Genomic DNA, 21,975 nt, shown 5'->3' with positions numbered 1-21,975 from the left:
AGACTTGCTTGGGCCAAGAAACACGAGCAATGGACATTAGACCGGAGGAAATCTGTCCTTTGGTCTGATGAGTCCAAATTTGAGATATTTGGTTCCAACCGTCATGTCTTTGTGAGACGCAGAGTAGGTGAACGGATGATCTCCACCTCCACATGTGTGGTTCCCACTGTGAAGCATGGAGGAGGAGTAGGTGTGATGGTGCTTTGCTGGTGACACTGTCAGTGATTTATTTAGAATTCAAGGAACACTTAACCAGCATGGCTACCACAGCATTCTGCAGTGATACGACATCCTATCGGGTTTGCACTTTGTGGGACTATCATTTGTTTTTCAACAGGACAATGACCCAAAACACTCCTCCAGGCTGTGTAAGGGCTATTTGACCAAGAAGGAGAGTGATGGAGTGCTACATCAGATGACCTGGCCTCCACAATCACCCGACCCTAACCTAAGTGAGATGGTTTGGAATGAGTTGGACCGCAGAGTGAAGGAAAAGCAGCCAGCAATTGCTCAGCATATGTGGGAACTCCTTCAAGACTGTTGGAAAAGCCTTTCTCATGAAGATGGTTGAGATAATGCCAAGAGTGTAAATCAAATCAAATATGTCACATGCGCCGAATACAACAGGTATATAGACCTTACCATGAAATGCTTACTTACAAGCCCTTAACTTGTTATGGCTGCATCTACTTCTTCTCAATTTCCGCCTGAAGACATACCCTAATCTAATTGCCTGTAGCTCAGCCCCAGAGGCAAGGATATGCATATTCTTGGTATCATTTGAATGGTAACATTCTGACGTTTGTGGAAATGTTAATTGAATGTAGGAGAATATAACACAGTAGATCTGGTGGAAGAAAAGAGAAAGAAAGAGCATACGTTTTCTGTTTTTTATTGTTGTAGCATCATCTTTCACATGTACTAGAATAGCCACACAGTCAGATGCTGGAGATAGTTTTGATGGATAACACAAGAGGGCAACTGTAGGTGTGCAAAGTTTCAGACTGATAACTTCAGGAATGGGCGAGCTACATGACATTTAGCATGAAGTCACCCAGGTGTCCCACACAAGTTGCCCAAATGTACCCAAGTGGCCGAATTGGTGAAATGACCTATAACTATATACAACAGTGCAAATAACTATATACAACATATCAAAAAGCAATTCTAACACACAAATGTTTTTATAAAAAAAAAAAAAAAAAATATTAGAAAAAAACCACAAAAAAACAGGGGTAGACCCTTTGGAAGTCCTCTACACAATATTTTGCTGCCTGTGCCATGTCCCATAGCAGTCTCTTTCTGATGTAAAGCAGAGGCAAACTGAACAAGTGGTGCAGGTGATGGGGGACTTCATGCGACACAGAACACAACGACGCCTCCATGCTTTGCCCTTTTGGCCCTGAGGCACAGTCATGCCTGCAGTAATAAACTGTGGCATATGAACACATATGTGTGTGTTTGCTGTTCTACTCCATTCCATTTGAATAAAAAAATGGAAAATATATATATCTGACATACACACACACAACCAAACAAACAAACACACACGCACACACCCAAACAAACCAACAAACAAACAACACACACACACAGGTTATGGGTCGTACACATACATACACACAGACACACTATAGCCAATGTGTACTTTACACATTTCATCACACATTTCATTGCAAATTGCAACAACAAAAAATAAATAATAATAATATATATATATATATTTATATTTCATAAAACGGCATTAGCACTTACCAGTCCAGAAGTACGTCCTGTCCTTGCAGAAACAGCTCCTCAATGTTTGGATCATAACTGCGTTCACTCAAAGATTCCTCAAACAAAAAATCTGTCTCACTTTCCCGATCAATCTCTTCTATAATCTGGTGCAAATCTGTATACTTAGACTTGGACTTCGCTCTTCCTGATTTATTCGCCTTGATGTCGTCAATGAAATCGTTGAAATCGTTCCAAAATACTACTTTACAAAACACTGCTGTGCGTAACAAGCGTGACTGGAACTAGTCTCTTGGTCAATGGCGAGAATGAAGTTCGTTACGCTTGCGTTTACAAACAAGGGATGGTGGTCCAACCCATAACCATCACATACTGGCGTTTACCTCAGCTCATTGGCTATCTACCCAGCTAGATTTCAAGAAGATCAGTGGTCATTGGGCAGAAATACAGTCAATCAACGAAGCTTCGCCAATATTATTGGTGGGCAAAGAGGTAATTGCTCGTTGTCTTCAAATCAGTTCACTTCGGTCAATACATCCAGAGGATTGCAATGAAACCAACCATGACTAGATAAACGATTGTTTACTGTGTGTAATTACGTCGAATGCTCTGTAAAAAGTTGAGATGGAAATCACGACACAAACGGTTTACAAAATGTTTCGTTTTAGGCTATAAAAATGGATTTTATCAAAGAAGACGGCACTTCATTTGATCACTGGGACCCTCAGGAAGAGAAATAAGAGCAAGATATCAGAATGTAAGTCATAATTTTACCTTCAGATGTGAATTTGTCAAAACTGTCATGGCGGGAAATGTTTGTTGTTGTTGGTCGCTCTTCTCAAACAAAAGCTAATGGCTATTTTAAATCGGAAAACGTAGTTTGATTACCAAGATTCTAATCTTTTGAAGGATGTAAGACACTTGCATTTTCAAGAATGTTTAATGATACGACGTTGTATTTTTAGTTAGTCACTCTGAAATTTCCCCGGATGTTGGTTCCTGTATGGGGATCGCAGCCATAAGAGGTTTTAGCTAACAATGTAGTTCAAGAAAGAGTTTAGAAAATAATTACCAAATAAACTAAAGTAAAAATTAATAAAAAGTAACACAATAAAATAACAATAACAAGGCTATATACAGTGGGTAACGGTACCGAGTCAATGTGCAGACGTGCAGGTTAGTCGAGGTAATTTGTGCATGTAGGTAGGGGTCAAGTGACTATGCATAGATAATAAACAGCAAGTAGCAGCAGTGTAATATCAAATGGGGGGGTCAATGTAAATAGTCCGGATGGCCATTTGATTAATTGGTCAGGAGTCTTATGGCTTGGGGGTAGAAGCTGTTAATGAGCCCTTTGGTCCTAGACTTGGCACTACGGTACCGCTTGTCATGCGATAGCAGAAAGAACAGTCTATGACTAGGGTGGCTGGAGCCTTTGACTATTTTTGGGGCTTTCCTCTAACACCACCTAGTATCCTGGATGGCAGGAAGCTTTGGCCCCAGTGATGTACTGGGCCGTATGCGTAACCCTCTGTAGCGCCTTACAGTCAGATGCCAAGCAGTTGCCATACCAGGCGGTTACGCAACCGGTCAGGATGCTCTCGACGGTGCAGCTGTATAAGTTTTTGAGGATCTGGGGACCCATGCCAATTCTTTTCAGTCTCCTGAGGGGGAAAAGGTGTTGTCGTGCCCTCTTCACGACTGTCTTGGTGTGTTTGGACCATGATAGTTCGCTGGTGATGTGGACACCAAGAAACTTGAAACTCTCAACCCTCTCCACTACAGCTCCCGTCGATGTTAATGGGGGCCTGTTCAGCCCGCCTTTTCCTGTAGTCCACGATCAGCTCCTTTGTCTTGCTCACGTTGAGGGAGAGGTTGTTGTCCTAGCACCACACTGCCAGGTCTCTGACCTCCTCCCTATAGACTGCCTAAACGTTGTCAGTAATCAGGCCTACCACTGTTGTGTCGTCAGCAAACTTAATGATGGTGTTGGAGTCATGTTTGGCCACACAGTCGTGGGTGAACAGGGAGTACAGGAAGGGACTAAGCATGCAACCCTGAGGGGCCCCAGTGCTGAGGATCAGCGTGGCAGATGTGTTGTTGCCTACCTTTACCACCTGGGGGCGGCCCGTCAGGAAGTCCAGGATCCAGTTGCAGAGGGAGGTGTTTAGTCCCAGGGTCCTTAGCTTAGTGATGAGCTTTGTGGGCACTATGGTGTTGAACTTTGAGCTGTAGTCAATGAACAGCATTCTCACATAGGTGTTCCTTTTGTCCAGGTGGGAAAGGGCAGTGTGGAGTGTGATTGAGATTGCGTCATCTGTGAATCTATTGGGGCGGTATGCGAATTGGAGTGGGTCTAGGGTATCCGGGATGATGCTGTTGATGTGAGCCATGACCAGCCTTGCAAAGCACTTCATGGCTAATGACGTGAGTGCTACAGGGCGGTAATAATTTAGGCAGGTTACCTTCGCTTCCTTGGGCACAGGGACTATGGTGGTCTGCTTGAAACATGTAGGTATTACAGACACAGTCAGGGAGAGGTTGAAAATGTCAGTGAAGACACTTGCCAGTTGGTCCGTGCATGCTTTGAGTACACGTCCTGGTAATCCGTGAAAGTTGACCTGTTTAAAGTTCTTGCTCACTACGGCTACTGAGAGCGTTATCACACGTCTGGAACAGCTGGTACTCTCCTGCATGCTTCAGTGCTGCTTGCCTCGAAGCGAGCATAAAAGGCATTTCGCTCGTCTGGTAGGTTCACGTCAATGGGCAGCTCGAGGCTGGGTTTCCCTTTGTAGTCCGTAATAGTTTTCAAGCCCTGCCACATCCGACGAGTGTCGGAGCCGGTGTAGTAGGATTCAATCTTAATCCTGTATTGACGCTTTGCCTGTTTGATGGTTCGTCTGAGGGCGCGCTCCTTGAAAGCGGCAGCTCTAGCCTTTAGCTCGATGCGGATGTTGCCTGTAATCCATGGCTTCTGGTTGGGATATGTACATACAGTCACTGTGTGGACAACGTCGTTGATGCACTTATTGACGAAGCCAATGACTGAGGTGGTGTACTCCTCGATGCCATTGGATGAGTCTGTGCTAGAAAAACAGTCCTGTAGCATCTGCGTCATCTGAACACTTCCGTATTAAGCTAGTCACTGGTACTTCCTGTTTTAGTTTTTGCTTGTAAGCAGGAATCAGGAGGATAGAATTATGGTCAGATTTGCCAAATGGAGGGCGACGGAGAGCTTTGTATGCGTCTCTGTGTGGAGTAAAGGTGGTCTTTTTTCCTCTGGTTGCACATGTGACATGCTGGTAGAAATGAGGTAAAATGGATTTAAGTTTGCCTGCATTAAAGTCTCCGGCCACTAGGAGCACCGCTTCTGGGTGAGCATTTTCTTGTTTGCTTATGGCCTTATACAGCTGGTTGAGTGCAGTCTTAGTGCCAGCATTGGTTTGTGGTGGTAAATAGACGACTACGAATAATATAGATGAGAACTCTCTTGGTAGATAGTGTGGTCTACAGCTTATCATAAGGTACTCTACCTCAGATGAGTAATACATTGAGACCACTTTAATATTAGACATTGCGCACCAGCTGTTATTGACAAATAGACACACACCCCCACCCCCCCATCTTACCGGACGTAGCTTCTCTGTCCTGCCGACGCATGGAAAATCCCTGCCAGCTCTATATTATCCATGTCGTCGTTTAGCCACGACTCGGTGAAAGATATTACAGTTTTTAATGTCCCGTTGGTAGGATAACCTTGATCGTATATCATCCATTTTGTTTTCCAATGATTGCACGTTGGCCAATAGAACAGATGGTAGTGGGGGTTTACTCACTCGCCTACGAATTCTCTGCCGCCTTTTTCTCTGTCTTTTCTTCATGCAAATGACAGGGATTTTGGCCCCTTCCCGAGAAAGCAGTATATCCTTTGCGTCGGACTCCTTAAAGAAAAAATCTTTGTCCAGTTTGAGGTGAGTAATCGCTGTTCTGTTGTCCATAAGTTATTTTCGGTCATAAGAGACGGTAGCAGCAACGTTACATTATATTTTGATTTGTTTTACACTTTTTTGGTGACTACATGGTTCCATATGTGTTATTTCATAGTTTTGATGTCTTCACCATTATTATACAATGTATAAAATAGTAAAAATAAAGAAAAACCCTGGAATGAGTAGGTGTGTCCAAACTTTTGATAGGTACTGTAAGTGAATTTGTCCCAATACTTTTGGTCCCCTAAATGGGGGGACTATGTACAAATAGTGCTGTAACTTCAAAACGGTTCACCCGATATGAATGAAAACACCCTTCAAATGAAAGCTTGACAGTCTCCAATTTAACGTCATCGTCACTGTGTCACTTCTAATCCAAAGTGCTGGAGTACAGAGACAAAACAACAAAAAATGTGTCAAAGTCCCAATACTTTTGGAGCTCAATGTATTGTCTAGTTAAAAAAAAAAGTTAAATAAAATAAATAAATAAATCCACAATTGACACATCAATCCCTTTGCTTCAATTTAAGCTATTATATAAATACTTGCAATAAAAATAATGCTTAATACAGTATATGGGGCATTGAACAGTCAGCCTTGTGCAGACTCTGCCACGAGGAAACAGAATCAATAGAATATATTTTCTGGTCCAGGAATGGTTGTTATGTCATAATATCAGGGTTCAGATGGACCTGCAAACTGTATTATTAGGGGATCTGAAAAAACATGCAGTCAATGGGAAATATCATTATACTCGAGTAAAGTATTTATTTTTAGGGCAATATCCGTAGAAATGTTAGAAATAGTTAGGTTCAGGACCCTCGTAAGACATCATAGTAAAATGGAGGGATGTATTGCAAAAGGAAATAGCATTATACTGGGAAAGATGCGTAAATCTGTGGATATCAGAGGGTTGGAGTTAAGATCAGAATGAGTGGTAGATTGGTCGCTGCGGGTGAAATATATGTATAATTTCTTAACTACAGGTACTGTAGATGTGAGCAAAATAGCTGTAAGTAGCAGTAAACATATTGTTGTCCATTAGTTTACTCCAATTAGGGTAGGGATGGTATGGTAAGGGAAAAAGTACAGAGAAAAATAAAACATGGTTTCCATGTCTTTGATGCCATTCCATTCACTCTCTTCCAGCCATTATTATGAGTTGTCCTCCCCTCAGCAGCCTCCTGTGACAGAAACAAAGATATTTATGACTTTATCAAATTAGGATCTTACCAGGAAGCCAATAATTAAAGGGAGCATGAGTTGTAGTTTGGGTAAGCCAACGTCCATGTAGTACAGAGGCACAGCCAACAGCACCTGGAATAGACCCAGGAGTATCGACACCACCTGGTGGAGAAAAGAGAGAACTGCATCTAAAGGAACTGGGGTGATTACAAAACTAAGCTCTGTGGTCCAATTCTAGCCTTCTCCCAGTTCCATTCAGTCTTGATCATAAGAAATTACTAGTGCAAAATGTATGATGAGGACAATCGGTCCTTCTAGCCCTTGCTTTCACCAGTCCAATGCTTTTAAGTCCACGAGGGAGAGTGAGCAAGTGCGTACTCCATGGAGCAAGTGATGTCTGATGCATGGTGACACGATAGATATACGAATTCCACTCTTAAGACAAATTGAATGGTACAACAAGGAGGGAGAGAGCAGTCTGGTAGATGTATTGACTATCTATATGTATGAGTGTTTAGTCATCATTCAATTGATGCCCATTACTCATTCAATTCTCTTACCGCTACAACCTCTGGGTCAAACTTGATGAAAAGGCGATGTAGTTTAGGAACATCTGTTCCTGACTCAGTGGGTGACATCATCCTGAATGAAAGAGTTTGGTCCAGGAGAGAGGAGAGGAAAGAGAAATGAGAGGAAGAGAAAGGAGAGGAGACATGCTTATCAGAATCAACCACAAAATGTAACCAATACAAACACAAAATGTAACCAATACAAACACAAAATGTAATCACAGGCACTGGAACGCAAACAAACAGTAGAATGCATGTTTGCAATTTTGGGTTCAAAGGTTTGACTGATGATTCACAGAGTTCTATGCTTTCCAGCATGATATATGAACTCTGCTTATGAAATGGATACTTCTGGATTTTGGCAATGAGTACCTTTGCCAGCGGTTCAAACTCATAAAAAAAGACACACCCTCATCCACCTACCCTCACCTTATGCCCTTGGGGGAAATCCCCGTCGCCATCTTGGAGGGTGGTCCAAACGATTAGCCAAGCAAGGGAAGTTTGCAACGTAAGCCCCTCAGCCCTCGCTTTTTAGTCGAGTTTGCGAGTGTACAATTATGTTCACTCCGGGGCCTAAACTCCCCATAATTCAATTCGCGACTATTGTACATCCGCTAAGAAAAGTCAGTGAAAACTTAAAAACAACATCAATGGAGAAGTCAACATACAAGTGTAAGTAAAAAACGAATGCAAATAAATTTGAAATTGTGCTACTAATGCACATGACGGCACAAACACGTCTCGTTATCTTGGTTATCTTTTGGAAATTATAGAAATAAAACATTTTCCTTCTTCAGAAGTTCCAGCTAGCTAATTAATTTGCTAGCTATCATACAGTAGGCGCATATTAATAATTATATATTTAATATAAGTAAACATGCACCCATAATTGACTGTAGTGCATTTGAAGCGCCCCCAAGCTACCGGTGTCTGAAAACACAATCATTGCGGGATGAACACAGTGTTGCCAACTCCTCAGTAAGGAAAGTAGCTATTGGCTGTCCTAAAAGTCCCTAGAAGTCGCTAAATGACATCATCACCTAATTTGCATAATTGGCTATGTGCATGTAATTGTGATGGACGCTGTAGGAGAGAGGAATAACGTCGTGGGAGAGACAAAAAGTGAGTAAAAAACACTCTAAATATGTTTAGAACTACAAATGAACTTTCTTCTGTCAATTCTTGTTTTTTTTATGTCACAATTCCAACCCTCCTCCTTTATCCGGGCTTGGGACTGGCAAAAGTGACCCAAAAGAGACACTCTGGCGGAGTTACTTATTTTTTTATTAAATGTTTTTATGACACAATCTACATTAACAATCTAAATGGACCAAATAGAGACAATAGAAAAAACTGTCAATGGCAATGTGAGAAAATTATGGTAACTAGTCTGGCCCTAATTCAGGTTAATAGTTTTTTTTCCCCCAGACCCCCCTCAACACACACACACAGGCTGTGCTGGCTCACAGAAAGAGTGGGTCATCGTCATTTTGGTCAAGGCTCTCTATGGCAGGTTCAGCAACTGAGGGAGCTGACTTAAATGAGTAAGCAGCTGATGTGCCAAAAAGCTGCAAAACATTATCAGGCAGCTGGTGCTCATAGCAAGCCTCACCAGACAGCTTCAGTCCATATCGAATGTACAGGATGGAGTTAAGGGTCTGCAAGGCCATCCGATTTCTAAGTTTGCTTAATACCACACTCATCTGGCTGAATACTCTCTCGACTTCAGCATTCGAGTGTGGCGAGGACAGCACAGACACAGCAGCCATGGCAAGTTCTTGAAACGGGTTGATATCAGCTGCATCCCTGAACTTCCAAATTTCACTCCAGAAGCCCAGTGTTTTAGCATTCCATTTACTAAGATGGATGGCACGCCATTGCTGGACAATCTTGTCTATCTCTGCAGGGGAGTAACCAAGGAGCTTGGCTATTTTTTTCTATTTCTCAAGGGCTCATATATCCTCAGGCGCAAGGTGGAGCTCAGCTGCCTTTGACTCAAAAAGGTAACCACGGTACGGTTTGGGACTGATGTATCCATCTATTGGCCCTTTGAGTACATCAACATTTGCCAGTGGATTCAGTACCCTGCTGCTCACAGACTTGATCAGGCTAACCAAGCTGTCAAGTAGCTTAAGAGGATCTACTTGCTCTCCCTCAAAAGCCTTGATGGCCAACTGTACCTCACCCAGCACTGACTTCAAAAAAGTCAGATACAATATGTTTTGAGGATCACTGTAATCTGGAATCCTAAACAAATCAATCATATTCATTAATAATACAGCAATTTTTATTTCCTTCCTCCCTCGCCCCTTGCCCTGCAAGTGTATACTCGTCAGACGTCATGATACGTCATCGAAAGTGTCCACTTAATTTGAGGGTTTAGGGGATTGGGTATGTCTTTTAACTGTTTGGACCATACATGTATCTACTTCACCAGAGTGTTTGCCAAAATCCCGAAGTATCCCTTTAAGCATGTGCATGTTTATGTTGAGCTGAAACTGCAAGAGGAGCTAGGTGCATTTGACCTAGCAATGATTTGGATTGTGGTAATTAATGAGTGGTGTGAATGACTGGAAGAGAGAGCGAGAGCCAGAGAGATTGAGACAGGGGGAGAGAGAAAAGAAGAGCTAGGGAAGGAGGCATGGAGGGGGGGGGGGGGGGGCAGGGAGGGAGGGAGGGAGGAGAGAGTCCGAGAGAGAATGAGAACCACATGTCAGAGTAGGCCTAGTTCCCCATTGGATATAGTGGAACGTTGCCTCTGGATGAAAAACAGATGTGTGCTTGGGGAGGGGAGGGAAGGGGCGGGGAGGGAGATTGTATTACTATGAAATCAAGATATGGATGGGGGCATGGGAACATTTAATTTCCAGACCAGCGACACCAAACATTATTCTAGAGCGTAGAACGCTCTTCAAACACAGACCTCACTGCATGCACTCTGCGCTCTACTGGATTCGAAGTGGGAAAAGTTTTGTCTGTTCAGGCCAAGCAAACGAAATAAGAGCAGAGGGGAGAGGAAAGTAAACAAAACAGGGGAAATAGCAATGAACTACGGCAAATTATCACGGTCCAGCCGACTGGTCTGAACTGTATTGACGCAACATGACGTTCATGGGGGGGGGGGACGACGACGACGACGACACCATGCACAAATATCCGCCAGAATAGAAAGATTGTCTTCTTTTATTTATTTAATTAGCCTACATCTTATTAAACCTTTATTTAAAGATACAAGTCAGTTAAGAACAAATGTATAACGCCTATTTACCTTTCTTATTTCTCAATAATCTTGTTCTGTTGCCTACACATCAATAGGGCTAAACTGCCATATTCTGTCGATTCCCCCTGAAAATCAGCGCAACTTCATCCACCATTTACGTAAATTCATCAGCTATTTAAAAAAATGACTTACCTTGATGAAAACATCCCTGTTGTATGCGCACGGTCCCTTTTTTGTTGCAAAGTGGCCGTGTAGGTCCAGGCTGTCACAAAAAAACGGTTGCTACGAATGTTTATATTGACTATTGTGTCACTGTCTCCCAAGACGAGGGGGTGACAGTGGGCTAGGGGTGGAGGCTTCGCACCAGTGAAAGTAAGCTAATCCTACTCAGGTTTCGTTCGTGCCAAGAACGGGCGGAGACACAAAAAGTTAAAGGAACGGTCTCGGACTGGCTATGTTGCGAAATCTATTTTTATTATTCGTGAATTAGGCAACAAGAAATTGTGTTTGTGGAATTAGGCATACTAACGTGATTTTGTATCTGAAAGGAAAAGGTAAGATGCGTCGATTATCCTAATAGGCTTTTAGATTGTATAACGGTCCACCCTGAAGGTTTCACTATTGTTGTCTAGTTAATATTTTAAATAAAGGTAGGTTGTTTAGCCCGCTTTCTAACTATCCCATTTAATTTTACCATGGAATAGCAACTTCAATGCGCACTTGTATTGCCAAACTGATTTGTTTTAAACATTAACTAAAATCATGATTTTTTTTGAATGAGTGATTCTTTTCATTAATGACAAATATTGGTCAAGTCGATCTCTTTAATATCCTAACAATTGAACACATATTGCGTATTGTCATTTTCTTTGACCTCCAGTGCCAAAGGACTCCAGAGCGGGACGATGGCTGTGTCGGTCTCAAGGGACCTGTCAGTGAGCGTGACGACGGACATCAACGCAGATAAACTGACCGACAGACGGCAGGCTCTGCGCGAGAGCATCCAGAAAGGCGAGCCGAAGGCATTGGGGGTGAGCGTCTGATGTCAAAGACTATGTTACTTTTTTATAGATGGAGATGCTACATTGCATGTTGTGTTCAGCCCTGTGCATTTAGTGTCCAGTTTTTTTTTCTCTTCACATTATGTTTGAATCAAATATGTATTTGTACATGACTCATTATATTTACTGTCTCTACAAAGATGTCCGACTGTCAGACATTGGTTTGTGGTGAACGCCTGGAACCTAATGCGTTTGTGTCAATCATATTATAAAACCTTTTTTACATTAGCAGTTCCCACAAAGTGGTAACCGGCCAGTGTGTGCATGCTTGCATCAGTCTCTGTGTGTGTGATTGTGTATGTTCGTCTATCTATATATCTATCTGTGTGTGTGATTGTGTATGTTCGTCTATCTATATATCTATCTGTGTGTGTCAGGTGTCCCAAGTAATGATTGGCGTGATGGTGATGTCCTACTCCATCCCCCTCCTCTCCACTGAGTTCACAGAGGTCGTGACCTTTGGGGTGCCCTGGTGGAGCGGCCTCTCGGTAACCTAGTAACCTTCACTCATACTCACTCCCTGTACTGAATGATTTTTGGATGATAGTGAACTACATTTTGGGGTGGTTACATAAGTTATTCTATCAAATTTGTTATTGTGATTACCAGGGTTTTTTAAAGTGTTGCCATCCAATTTCATTATTGTTTTATCAGATAACCCACTCATTCTTTTAACCATCGGTTATGACATTTGATTGACAATTGGGAGTTGTTTATATCTGCTGTGTCTAGTTCATAGCAGCAGGAGTCGTTGCCATAGTGATGGAGAAACAGAGCAGTATGAAATTGGTGAGTGTGAATACCACCACATGGCATGCTCGCGTACACACACTCACACTAGTGATGCGCTGGGTGACTCATAACATGCAATCCCCACGGTTATATCTGCGGGGCGTCCAGGTTTAGGGCAATGATGTATATAAACTCTGGAATGCTGATGCTATTTATTGGCCAATGAGAGGCTTTGAAGCCACAGGTCGGCCATATTGGCCTTCTTAGAAAAGCAGTCCACCATAGAGATAAATAGTAATGGCGTCTTTTTGTTGGCACTAACTCCGCCATGGTTCATTGGACAAAGCCTATGGGGGAAATTAATGGCATTTTTGTTGGGTTTTTGTTTAGAACCTCATAAGGATCGGAACCTTTTTTCAACTGCCTGTAGCTCAGGACCTGAAGCAAGGATATGCATATTCTTGATACCATTTGAAAGGAAACACTTTGAAGTTTGTGGAAATGGGAAATGAATGTAGGAGAATTACATTACATCTGGTAAAATATAATAGAAATTAAAAAAACATGCGTCCCCCCCCAAAAAAACCCATTTTAGAAACGCAATTGAAAGGCCAGACAGTGATGTAGGATTCTAGGTGTAATTTAGATTTTGTCGACAAGATGGCAGCAGTGTGTGTGCAAAGTTTCAGACTGATCCAGTGAAGAATTATATCACTACACTATATTTTGTATCAAGTCTGCCAGGAGTTTGACCAAATGTGCAGAATTGGTTAATTTATAAATGTTCAAGTACATTCAAACTTTATTTAACTAGGCAAGTCATATAAGAACAAATTCTTATTTTACAATGACCCCTAACCCGGACGACACTGGGCCAATTGTGCGCCGCCCTATGGGACTCCCAATCACTTCCGGGTGTGATACAGCCCGGAATCGAACCAGGGACTGTAATGACGCCTCTAGCACTGAGATGCAATGCTTTAGACCGCTGCGCCACACGGGAGCCTAACATCACCTTACACAACTATAGAGAGCATACAAAACATGCTATGGTAATAAAAAATTTAAGTTTACACACTCCCAGGAATGTCATACATGATGGATCATTAGCTTCCCTACAGAATGGCTGGACGGGGTGGGTGTGGAGCCAGAGACCGCAGGGGGGTCAAACTGTAGAACTCAACTTCCTACATTTGAATATGAAAATTGATTTTATCAAACAAAACTACGCTACATTTTATCTCTGGGACCCTCAGTAATCCAAATCAGAGCAAGATTACTGAATGTAAGTATATTATTTACCTTCAGAGGGGAATGTATCAAACCAGTTGCCATGACAAAAGCATTTTGTTGTTGTGCACTATCCTCAAACAATAGCATGGTATTTTTTCGCTGTAATAGCTACTGTAAAATGGAAACTGCAGTTAGATTAACAATAAGACATATTTATGTCCCGGAAAGTTGGCTGTTGTTTACAAAGTCATTCTAGTCACATTATCGCATATTGAGCAGCAACTGTCCCAGTTTAGGCACACCGATCCCATAGAGATTAACTCCTTCAGAATTAAGCATTTCTTCAATAAAATGATACACAAAATGTACATTTTGACTCAGGAACAGGAAGTAGAGAAATATGATTGATTCCTTTCTGAATCTTGAGAGAATGTGAATGCACAGTTAGGGACCGTCTATAGAGCAGCGATCTATCAGTGTCATAAAAGCTGATAGTATTTCAACCACAAAAGCTGACATAAAACATAAATATGAAATCTTATCAGAAACATGTTGGGTCATATTCACAGCTTTCAATTTCCTTACAACCGGTCAAACTGATTCTGGTGAGCAAGGGTTTATTTCGTTTACATATAAATGACAGAAGAGAAGCTGCATGTATCCAATTATAGACAAGTTGACTCACAAATAGCCTACCAAAATTATAAGCAGAAACATATCCAAATTAGGCACAAAAGCATTCCTGCACCCCCTGTCAAAAAAAAATTCCACCATCTCTGACTCTAGCCTACAGCACATTTATTTATTTGTGGGTCGGGTGCGGGCCTCAGATTTTCACTTTATCACAGGTAGTCACACACACACACACACACACACACACACCCTACATTATAAAAATGTACATAATGATCAATGAGGTCTGGCCCCTGACTCCCACTTCTATCTCTTCCTCCCTCTCTCTCTTTTTCTCTCCCTCCGTCCCTCCAGCTGGGTGTGTGTATGGTGGTGACACTGGTGGCCATTTTGGTTTCTCTCCTGGCCATCATCTTCTACTTCATCGATCTCCACAACAATCCAGAGACACCGTGTAACCACTCCCTGACCCCCGCAACCCACTACATACAGTTGTATGAATGTGACCACCAGCACTATGCCACTGTCAGTACCTCTTTCATCATTGGTCTGTGTGTGTGTGTTGCCACATTGTAGAATAATAGTGAAGACATCAACACTATGAAATGACACATATGGAATCATGTAGTAACCAAAAAAGTGTTCAACAAATCTAAATATATTTTATATTTGAGATTCTTCAAAGTAGCCACCCTTTGCCTTGATTACAGCTTTGCACACTCTTAGCATTCTCTCAACCAACTTAATGAGGTAGTCACCTGGAATGCATTTCAATTAACAGGTGTTCTTTGTTAAAAGTACATTTATGGAATTTCTTTCCTTCTTAACACATTTGAGCCAATCAGTTGTGTTGTGACAAGGTAGGGTTGGTATACAGAAGATAGCCCTATTTGGTAAAAGACCAAGTACATGACAAGAACAGCTCAAATAAGCAAAGAGAAACGATAGTCCATCTTTAAGACATGAAGGTCAGTCAATCCGGAAAATTTCAAGAACTTTGAAAGTTTCTTCAAGTGCAGTCGCAAAAACCATCAAACGCTATGATGAAACTGGCTCTCATGAGGACTGCCACAGGAAAGGAAGACCCAGAGTTACCTCTGCTGCAAAGGATAGGCTCATTAAAGTTAAATGCACCTCAGATTGCAGCCCAAATAAATGCATCAGAGTTCAAGTAACAGACGCATCTCAACATCAACTGTTCAGAGCAGACTGCGTGAATCAGGACTTCACTCTGTGAAAATGGTGCCGACAGAAAGGGCTGCCGTGCTTCTAGCTCTTAGGAAACTCTGCAGTATTATAATTGTTTTATGTATTATTTCTTACATTATTAGCCCAATGCTGTTCATTGACTAGGCGCGCACACCACCCACCGCTTCCGAGTATATTACTCGCTAATGTTCAGTCTCTGGATAATAAAGTTGACAAGCTTAGGTCGAGGATTTCTTTCCAGAGAGACATCAGGGATGGTAACATACTCTGTTTCACAAAACATGGCTCTCTCGGGATAAACTGTCTGAGTACGTCCAGCCAGTTGGGTTCTCAGTTCATCGCGCAGATAGGAATAAATATCTCTCTGGGAAGAAGAAGGGCGGGGGTGTATGTTTCATGATTAATGACTCATGGTGGGATGTTGATAACATACAGGAAGTCCTTTTGTTCACCCGACCTAGAATACCTCACAATCAAATGCCGACCGTATTATCCCCCAAGAGAATTCTCTTCGGTTATAGTGACAGCCGTGTATATCCCCCCTCAAGCCGATACCACGATGGCCCTCAAAGAACTTCACTGGACTTTATGCAAACTGGAAACCACATATCCTGAGACAGCATTTATTGTAGCTGGGGATTTTAACAAAGTAAATTTGAGGAAAGGCTGCCGAAGTTCTATCAACACATTGACTGCAGTACTCACGCTGCTAAAACACTTGACCACTGCTACCCGTGCTAAGGACTATTCAACGCTGGTCTGAACAATCGGAATCCACGCTTCAAGATTGTTTTGATCACGCGGACTGGGACATGTTCCCGGGCAGACTCCAATAATAACATTGACGATTATACTGATACGGTGACTGAGTTTATCAGGAAGTGTATAGGAGATGTTGTACCCACTGTGACTATTAAAATCTCCCCTAACCAGAAACCTGGATAGATGGTAGCATTCGCGCAAAACTGAAAGTACGAACCACCGCATTTAACCATGGCAAGGTAACTGGGAATATGGCAGTATACAAACAGTGTAGTTATTCCCTCTTATTCCCTCATTTAAGCGTGTTAACCCTCGCAAAGCTGCCGGCCCAGACGGCATCCATAGCCGCGTCCTCAGAGCATGTTTACGGACATTTTCAATCTCTCCCTATCCCAGTCTGCTGTACCCACATGCTTCAAGAATGGCCCCCATTGTTCCTGTACCCAAGAAAGCAAAGGTAACTAAACTAAATGACTATCACCCTTTAGTACTCACTCTTTTCATCAAGAAGTGCTTTGAGAGACTAGTCAAGTATCATATCACCTCTACCTTGTCACCCTAGACCCACTTGAATTTGTTTACCACCCCAATAGATCCACAGACGATGCAATCACCATTGCATTGCACACTGCCCTATCCCATCTGGACAAGAGGAATACCTACGTAAGAATGCTGTTCATTGACTATTGCTCAGCATTCAACACCATAGTACCCTCCAAGCTCATCATCATTAAGTTCGAGGCCCTGGGTCTGAACCCCGCCCTGTGCAACTGGGTCCTGGACTTCCTGACGGGCCGCCCCCAGGTGGTGAAGGTAGGAAACAACACAACACTGGGGCCCCACAAGGGTGCGTGCTCAGCCCCCTCCTGTACTCCCTGTTCACCCATGACTGCGTGGCCATGCACGCCTCCAACTCAATCATCAAGTTTGCAGACGACACAACAGTAGTAGTCTTGATCACCAACAATGACAGCCTACAGGGAGGTGAGGGCTCTGGGAGTGTGGTACCAGGAAAATAACCTCTCACTCAATGTCAACAAAACAAAGGAGATGATCATGGACTTCAGGAAACAGCAGAGGGAGTACCCCCCCCCCCCATCCACATTGACGGGATCGCAGTGGAGAAGGTGGAAAGCTTCAAGTTCCTCTGCGTACAACATCACTGACGAACTGAAATGGTCCACCCACATAGACAGTATGGTGAAGAAGGTGCAACAGCGCCTCTTCAACCTCCGGAGGCTGAAGAAATTTGTCTTGGCACCTAAAACCCAAAAGGATTACGAGCATCCTGTTGGGCTGTATCACCGCCTGGTACGGCAAAGGCCAAAAAGATAATCAAGGACAGCAACCACCCGAGCCACTACCTGTTCACCCCACTATCATACAGAAGGCGAGGTCAGTACAGGTGCATCAAAGCTGGGACCGAGAGACTGAAAAACAGCTTCTATCTCAAAGCCATCAGACTGTTAAATAGCCATCACTAGCACATTAGAGGCTGCTGCCTATCTAAATAGACTTGGAATCACTGGCCACTTTAATAAATAGAACACTAGTCACTTTAATGTTTACATGTTTTGCATTACTCATCTCATATGTATATACTGTATCTTAGTCAATGCCGCTCTGACATTGCTCGTCCATATATTTATATATTCATAATTCCAGTCCTTTACTTAGATTTGTGTGTATTGGGTATATGTTGTGACATTGTTAGATATTACTTGTTAGATATTACTGCACTGTCAGAGCAAGAAACACATTTTCGCTACACTCACAATAACATCTGCTAAACATGTGTTTGTGACCAATACAATTTGATTTGATTCAAATTGCTGCAAAGAAACCACTACTAAAGGACACCAATAATAAGAAGAGACTTGCTTGGGCCAAGAAACACGAGCAATGGACATTATACTGGTTGAAATCTTGAGAAATTTGAGATTTTTTGTTTTAACCGCCGTGTCTTTGTGAGATGCAGAGTAGGTGAACAGATGATCTCCACGTGTGTGGTTCCCACCATGAAGCATGGAGGAGGAGGTGTGATGGTGCTTTGCGGGAGACACTGTCAGTGATTTATTTAGAATTCAAGGCACACTTAACCAGCATGGCTAACGCAGGAATCTGCAGCGATACACCATCCCATCTGGTTTGCGCTTAGTGGGACTATCATTTGTTTTTCAACAGGACAATGACCCAAAACACACCTCCAGGCTGTGTAAGGAATATTTGACCAAGAAGGAGAGTGATGGAGTGCTGAATCAGATGACCTGGCCTCCACAATCACCCGACCTCAACCCAATTGAGATGGTTTGGGATGAGTTGGACCACAGAGTGAAGGAAAAACAGCCAACAAGTGCTCAGCATATGTGGGAACTCCTTCAAGACTGTTGGAAAAGCATTTCTCGTGAAGCTGGTTGAGACAGTGCCAAGAGTGTGCAAAGCTGTCATAAAGGCAAAGTGTGGCTACTTTAAAGAATCTAGAATATAAAATATATTTTGATTTTGTCACACTGGTATAAAGGATTTGGAGACAGGCTCAGGAATACACAATAGGGTTTTTTAATACACCCAAAACAAACATGTATACAAAACACTGGACCCAAACAAAAGGGTAAACCTCGTTGAACGACATGGAACGATACCCGTAATACACAATATATAAAGCAGGTAGCATAACAGCTGCACCAACGCATAGGTACTCACACGACCAACGGACATGGGAACAATAACCGACAAAGACAGAGTGAACAAAGGGCACATATATATAACATACTAATCAGGGGAAATGGGAACCAGGTGTGTGTGTAATCAGACAAGACAGTCCAGGGTCGATGATAATGAATCCCGTTCAGTGAAGCCTAGAAAGCCGGTGACGTAGACCTCCGGAACTGGTGAACAGAATGAGTAGCAGTACCGGGGGGCATCCATGACAGATTTGTTTAACACTTTTTTGGTTACTACATGATTCCATATGTGCAGTGGTGGGAAAAGTACCCAATTGTCATACTTAAAAAAGTAAAAGTAAAAGTCACCCAGTAAAATACTACTTGAGTAAAAAGTCTGAAAGTATTTGGTTTTAAATGTACTTAAGTATCAAAAGTAAAAGTAAAAATAATTTAAAATGTCTTATATTAAGCAAATCAGACAACACGATTTTCTTGTTTTAATTTTTTTTTACAGATAGCCAGGGTCCACAGTTCAACACTCAGACATAATTTACAAACAAAGCATTTGTGTTTAGTGAGTCTGCCAGATCAGAGGCAGTAGGGATGACTAGGGATGTTCTCTTGATAAGTGCGTGAATTAGACAATTTTCCTGTCCTGCTAAACATTCAAAATGTAACGAGTACTTTTGGGTGTCAGGGAAAATGTAAGGAGTAAAAAGTACATCATTTTCTTTAGGAATGTAGTGGAGTTAAAGTAATAGTTGTCAAAAATATAAATAGTAAAGTAAAGTACAGATACCCCCAAAAAACTACTTAAGTAGTACTTAAAAGTATTTTTACTTAAGTACTTTACACCACTGCATATGTGTTATTTCATAGTTTTGATGTCTTCACTATTATTCTACAATGGAGAAAATAGTAAAAATAAAGAAAGTCTTGAATGTGTAGGTGTGTCCAAACTTTTGACTGGTACTGTATGTTGTTACCCCAACACGTTTGTAATGCATCATGAGTATTACTCATGGAAAAATTATATTTAATCTGAAATGATAAATCTCTCATATTCAAATGATCTGTTTCATCACAATGCAATATTACAATCTATGTGTGAAAATTTTTCTTCCAAATGACTTTGATACTTTGACTCACAGATTAACTTTTGCTCTCCCCCCCCCTCTCTCCTTTCATTACCTCAGGTGTTCAGTTATGGAATAAAGTCGTCCCTCCTTCTCTTCACCATCATCCAGATCACCATCTCCTCAACGCTCTCTTACATCATGTACATGGAGAGGAGGCATTACGGACCATACTCAGTAAGACAGACAGGAAAATACATTGAAGGGGAATTTCAGTATTTCATTAAATTTACAGTTGTAGATTACAAGATTACCATGTACATTATATATATATATTATTTATTAGGATCCCCATTCAGCAGATACTCTTCCTGGGGTCCAAACAGGGTTAAAACAATTACATCACAGTAAAATACAACAGCCTACATCATAAATAAAACAAGAAATCATAAAATACATTATTACTCTATTACAAATGTACAATATAAAATCCACAATACAACAACATGACAATGTGTATGTATGTGTGTAGAGTACATGTAGATTACAGATTACAGTGTCTCCTGGCCCAGAGACTACTTTCCAGATTAGAACCATCTAACATCAAGTTGTAAAACGCTTCTCCTTTAATATTTTGTTTAGCACTGTAATATTCGTTATTATCTGGGGTATTATTGCTTAATTACCGTGATCATATTATTCATAGGGTGTGGTGGGAATGGATATTTTAATTTGTTTACTTGGATGTATTTGCGGATTTGTTTAGTCTAAATTATATTCATATCTGTTTATTGTTTATAATCACAACATATGCTTGCCATATTTAAAACAAGAGCTCTGGCAATGAGGAATAATATTTCAAGACAAGAATCCAAACAAAATGGAGGGGGATAAAAACAACACCCATATTTCTGGAGATTGTTTCCATACAAATAAAATATTTACAAGATTGTGTAAATACACAGAGGATGTCACGGGGCAGGCAATGGAGTAGTGCCGTGGAAATTACCACCAGGGACACCTGAAGTCAATATAAAATGTTCCTTCACAGTAGTTCATCTATCTATTCTTCTCCTCTCTCTCTCTCTTCCAGTCTCTCAATCAAGGTGTTCCCTCGACTCCCATACTGGTCACTGCTCCCGACTTCAACTGACCAATAACAACTGCAGAAGGACTTTAACTGACCAATCCCATCTACAGACAGATGTCCACCAATTCCCCTGTTATGATATTAATGATTTGTCCACGGCACAGATGGTTTGTTTAAGTTTCTACCATTGTGGCTTTATGTTATTTCTTTGAATGTGTAACATGAAGCTGTGGAATTGATATGGATGTGATTCCATAGTATTTAAAACATTTAAAAAATGTAACCTTCATTTAACTTACAATATAAAATTCTTACTTACAATGACGGCCTACCTTAGTATGTAGTGTTTTACTACAATGCAGTGCTAAATAATGGTTTCATTTTCCCCAGATTCCTCATTTGTTTGGTATATTTTTACCGAAATAAAATCATTTATATCAAAAATACTGTTCTTCAAAATGTATTTGTGAAATTACCTCCATCTCCTCTCTGGATAGTCAGGACAAAGTGTTGTCTCTCTCTAGAACACAAATAAGCCTTGTCCGAGCCAGAACGGCCCATAAGGGCAGGAGCCCATCACCTGTTTCTGCAGCGTGAGACAGCTTGATGCACAAGTACACCCCATGGACAGGAATGATAGAACAACATGAAGGTTTAGACAGCAATGTCATCAAATGTCCTCTTAAGATTCTCCAGGAAGTGTTTCTGTAACCAGGTCATGTATCTGCTCTGGGAGCCAGATGGAACCTCCTGTGAATGGATGGAACTGAATGAAACCATATGGAACAGTTGACTTCATTTTGGTTGGCTCCAATG

At 41.7% G+C, this 21,975-nt stretch overlaps 1 protein-coding gene across 4 annotated transcripts; it reads left to right on the top strand.

Annotated features, from left to right (window-relative positions):
* The first annotated feature begins 2,254 nt into the window (after window positions 1-2,254).
* Window positions 2,255-21,548, top strand: LOC120034661 (membrane-spanning 4-domains subfamily A member 12-like). 4 transcript variants are annotated; one of them, XM_038981257.1, is made up of 8 exons: window positions 2,255-2,491; window positions 5,627-5,705; window positions 11,578-11,728; window positions 12,136-12,246; window positions 12,491-12,547; window positions 14,711-14,881; window positions 20,190-20,306; window positions 21,163-21,548. In XM_038981257.1, exons 3-8 carry the CDS (start codon window positions 11,603-11,605, stop codon window positions 21,220-21,222), a joined length of 642 nt encoding a protein of 213 aa, XP_038837185.1. In that variant the 5' UTR covers window positions 2,255-2,491; window positions 5,627-5,705; window positions 11,578-11,602; the 3' UTR covers window positions 21,223-21,548. The 4 variants fall into 4 exon arrangements, with proteins under 4 accessions (XP_038837185.1, XP_038837186.1, XP_038837183.1 ...); XM_038981255.1 differs by lacking the exon at window positions 5,627-5,705 and having other exon boundaries at window positions 2,256-2,491; XM_038981256.1 differs by lacking the exons at window positions 2,255-2,491; window positions 5,627-5,705 and adding an exon at window positions 11,014-11,251.
* The last annotated feature ends 427 nt before the right edge of the window (window positions 21,549-21,975 follow it).

The sequence above is a fragment of the Salvelinus namaycush genome, chromosome 42 (genome assembly GCF_016432855.1).
Source record: "Salvelinus namaycush isolate Seneca chromosome 42, SaNama_1.0, whole genome shotgun sequence".
Taxonomy (NCBI): Eukaryota; Metazoa; Chordata; class Actinopteri; order Salmoniformes; family Salmonidae; genus Salvelinus; species Salvelinus namaycush.
This window is presented reverse-complemented; position numbering and strand designations above follow the sequence as displayed.

Coding starts and splice junctions, on each gene's coding strand:
- LOC120034661 (XM_038981257.1), top strand. CDS start 11,603: ATGGCTGTGTCGGTCTCAAGGGACCTGTCAGTGAGCGTGACGACGGAC. Junction 12,548..14,710: donor AACAGAGCAGTATGAAATTG/GTGAGTGTGAAT, acceptor CCGTCCCTCCAG/CTGGGTGTGTGTATGGTGGT. Junction 20,307..21,162: donor GGCATTACGGACCATACTCA/GTAAGACAGACA, acceptor TCTCTCTTCCAG/TCTCTCAATCAAGGTGTTCC.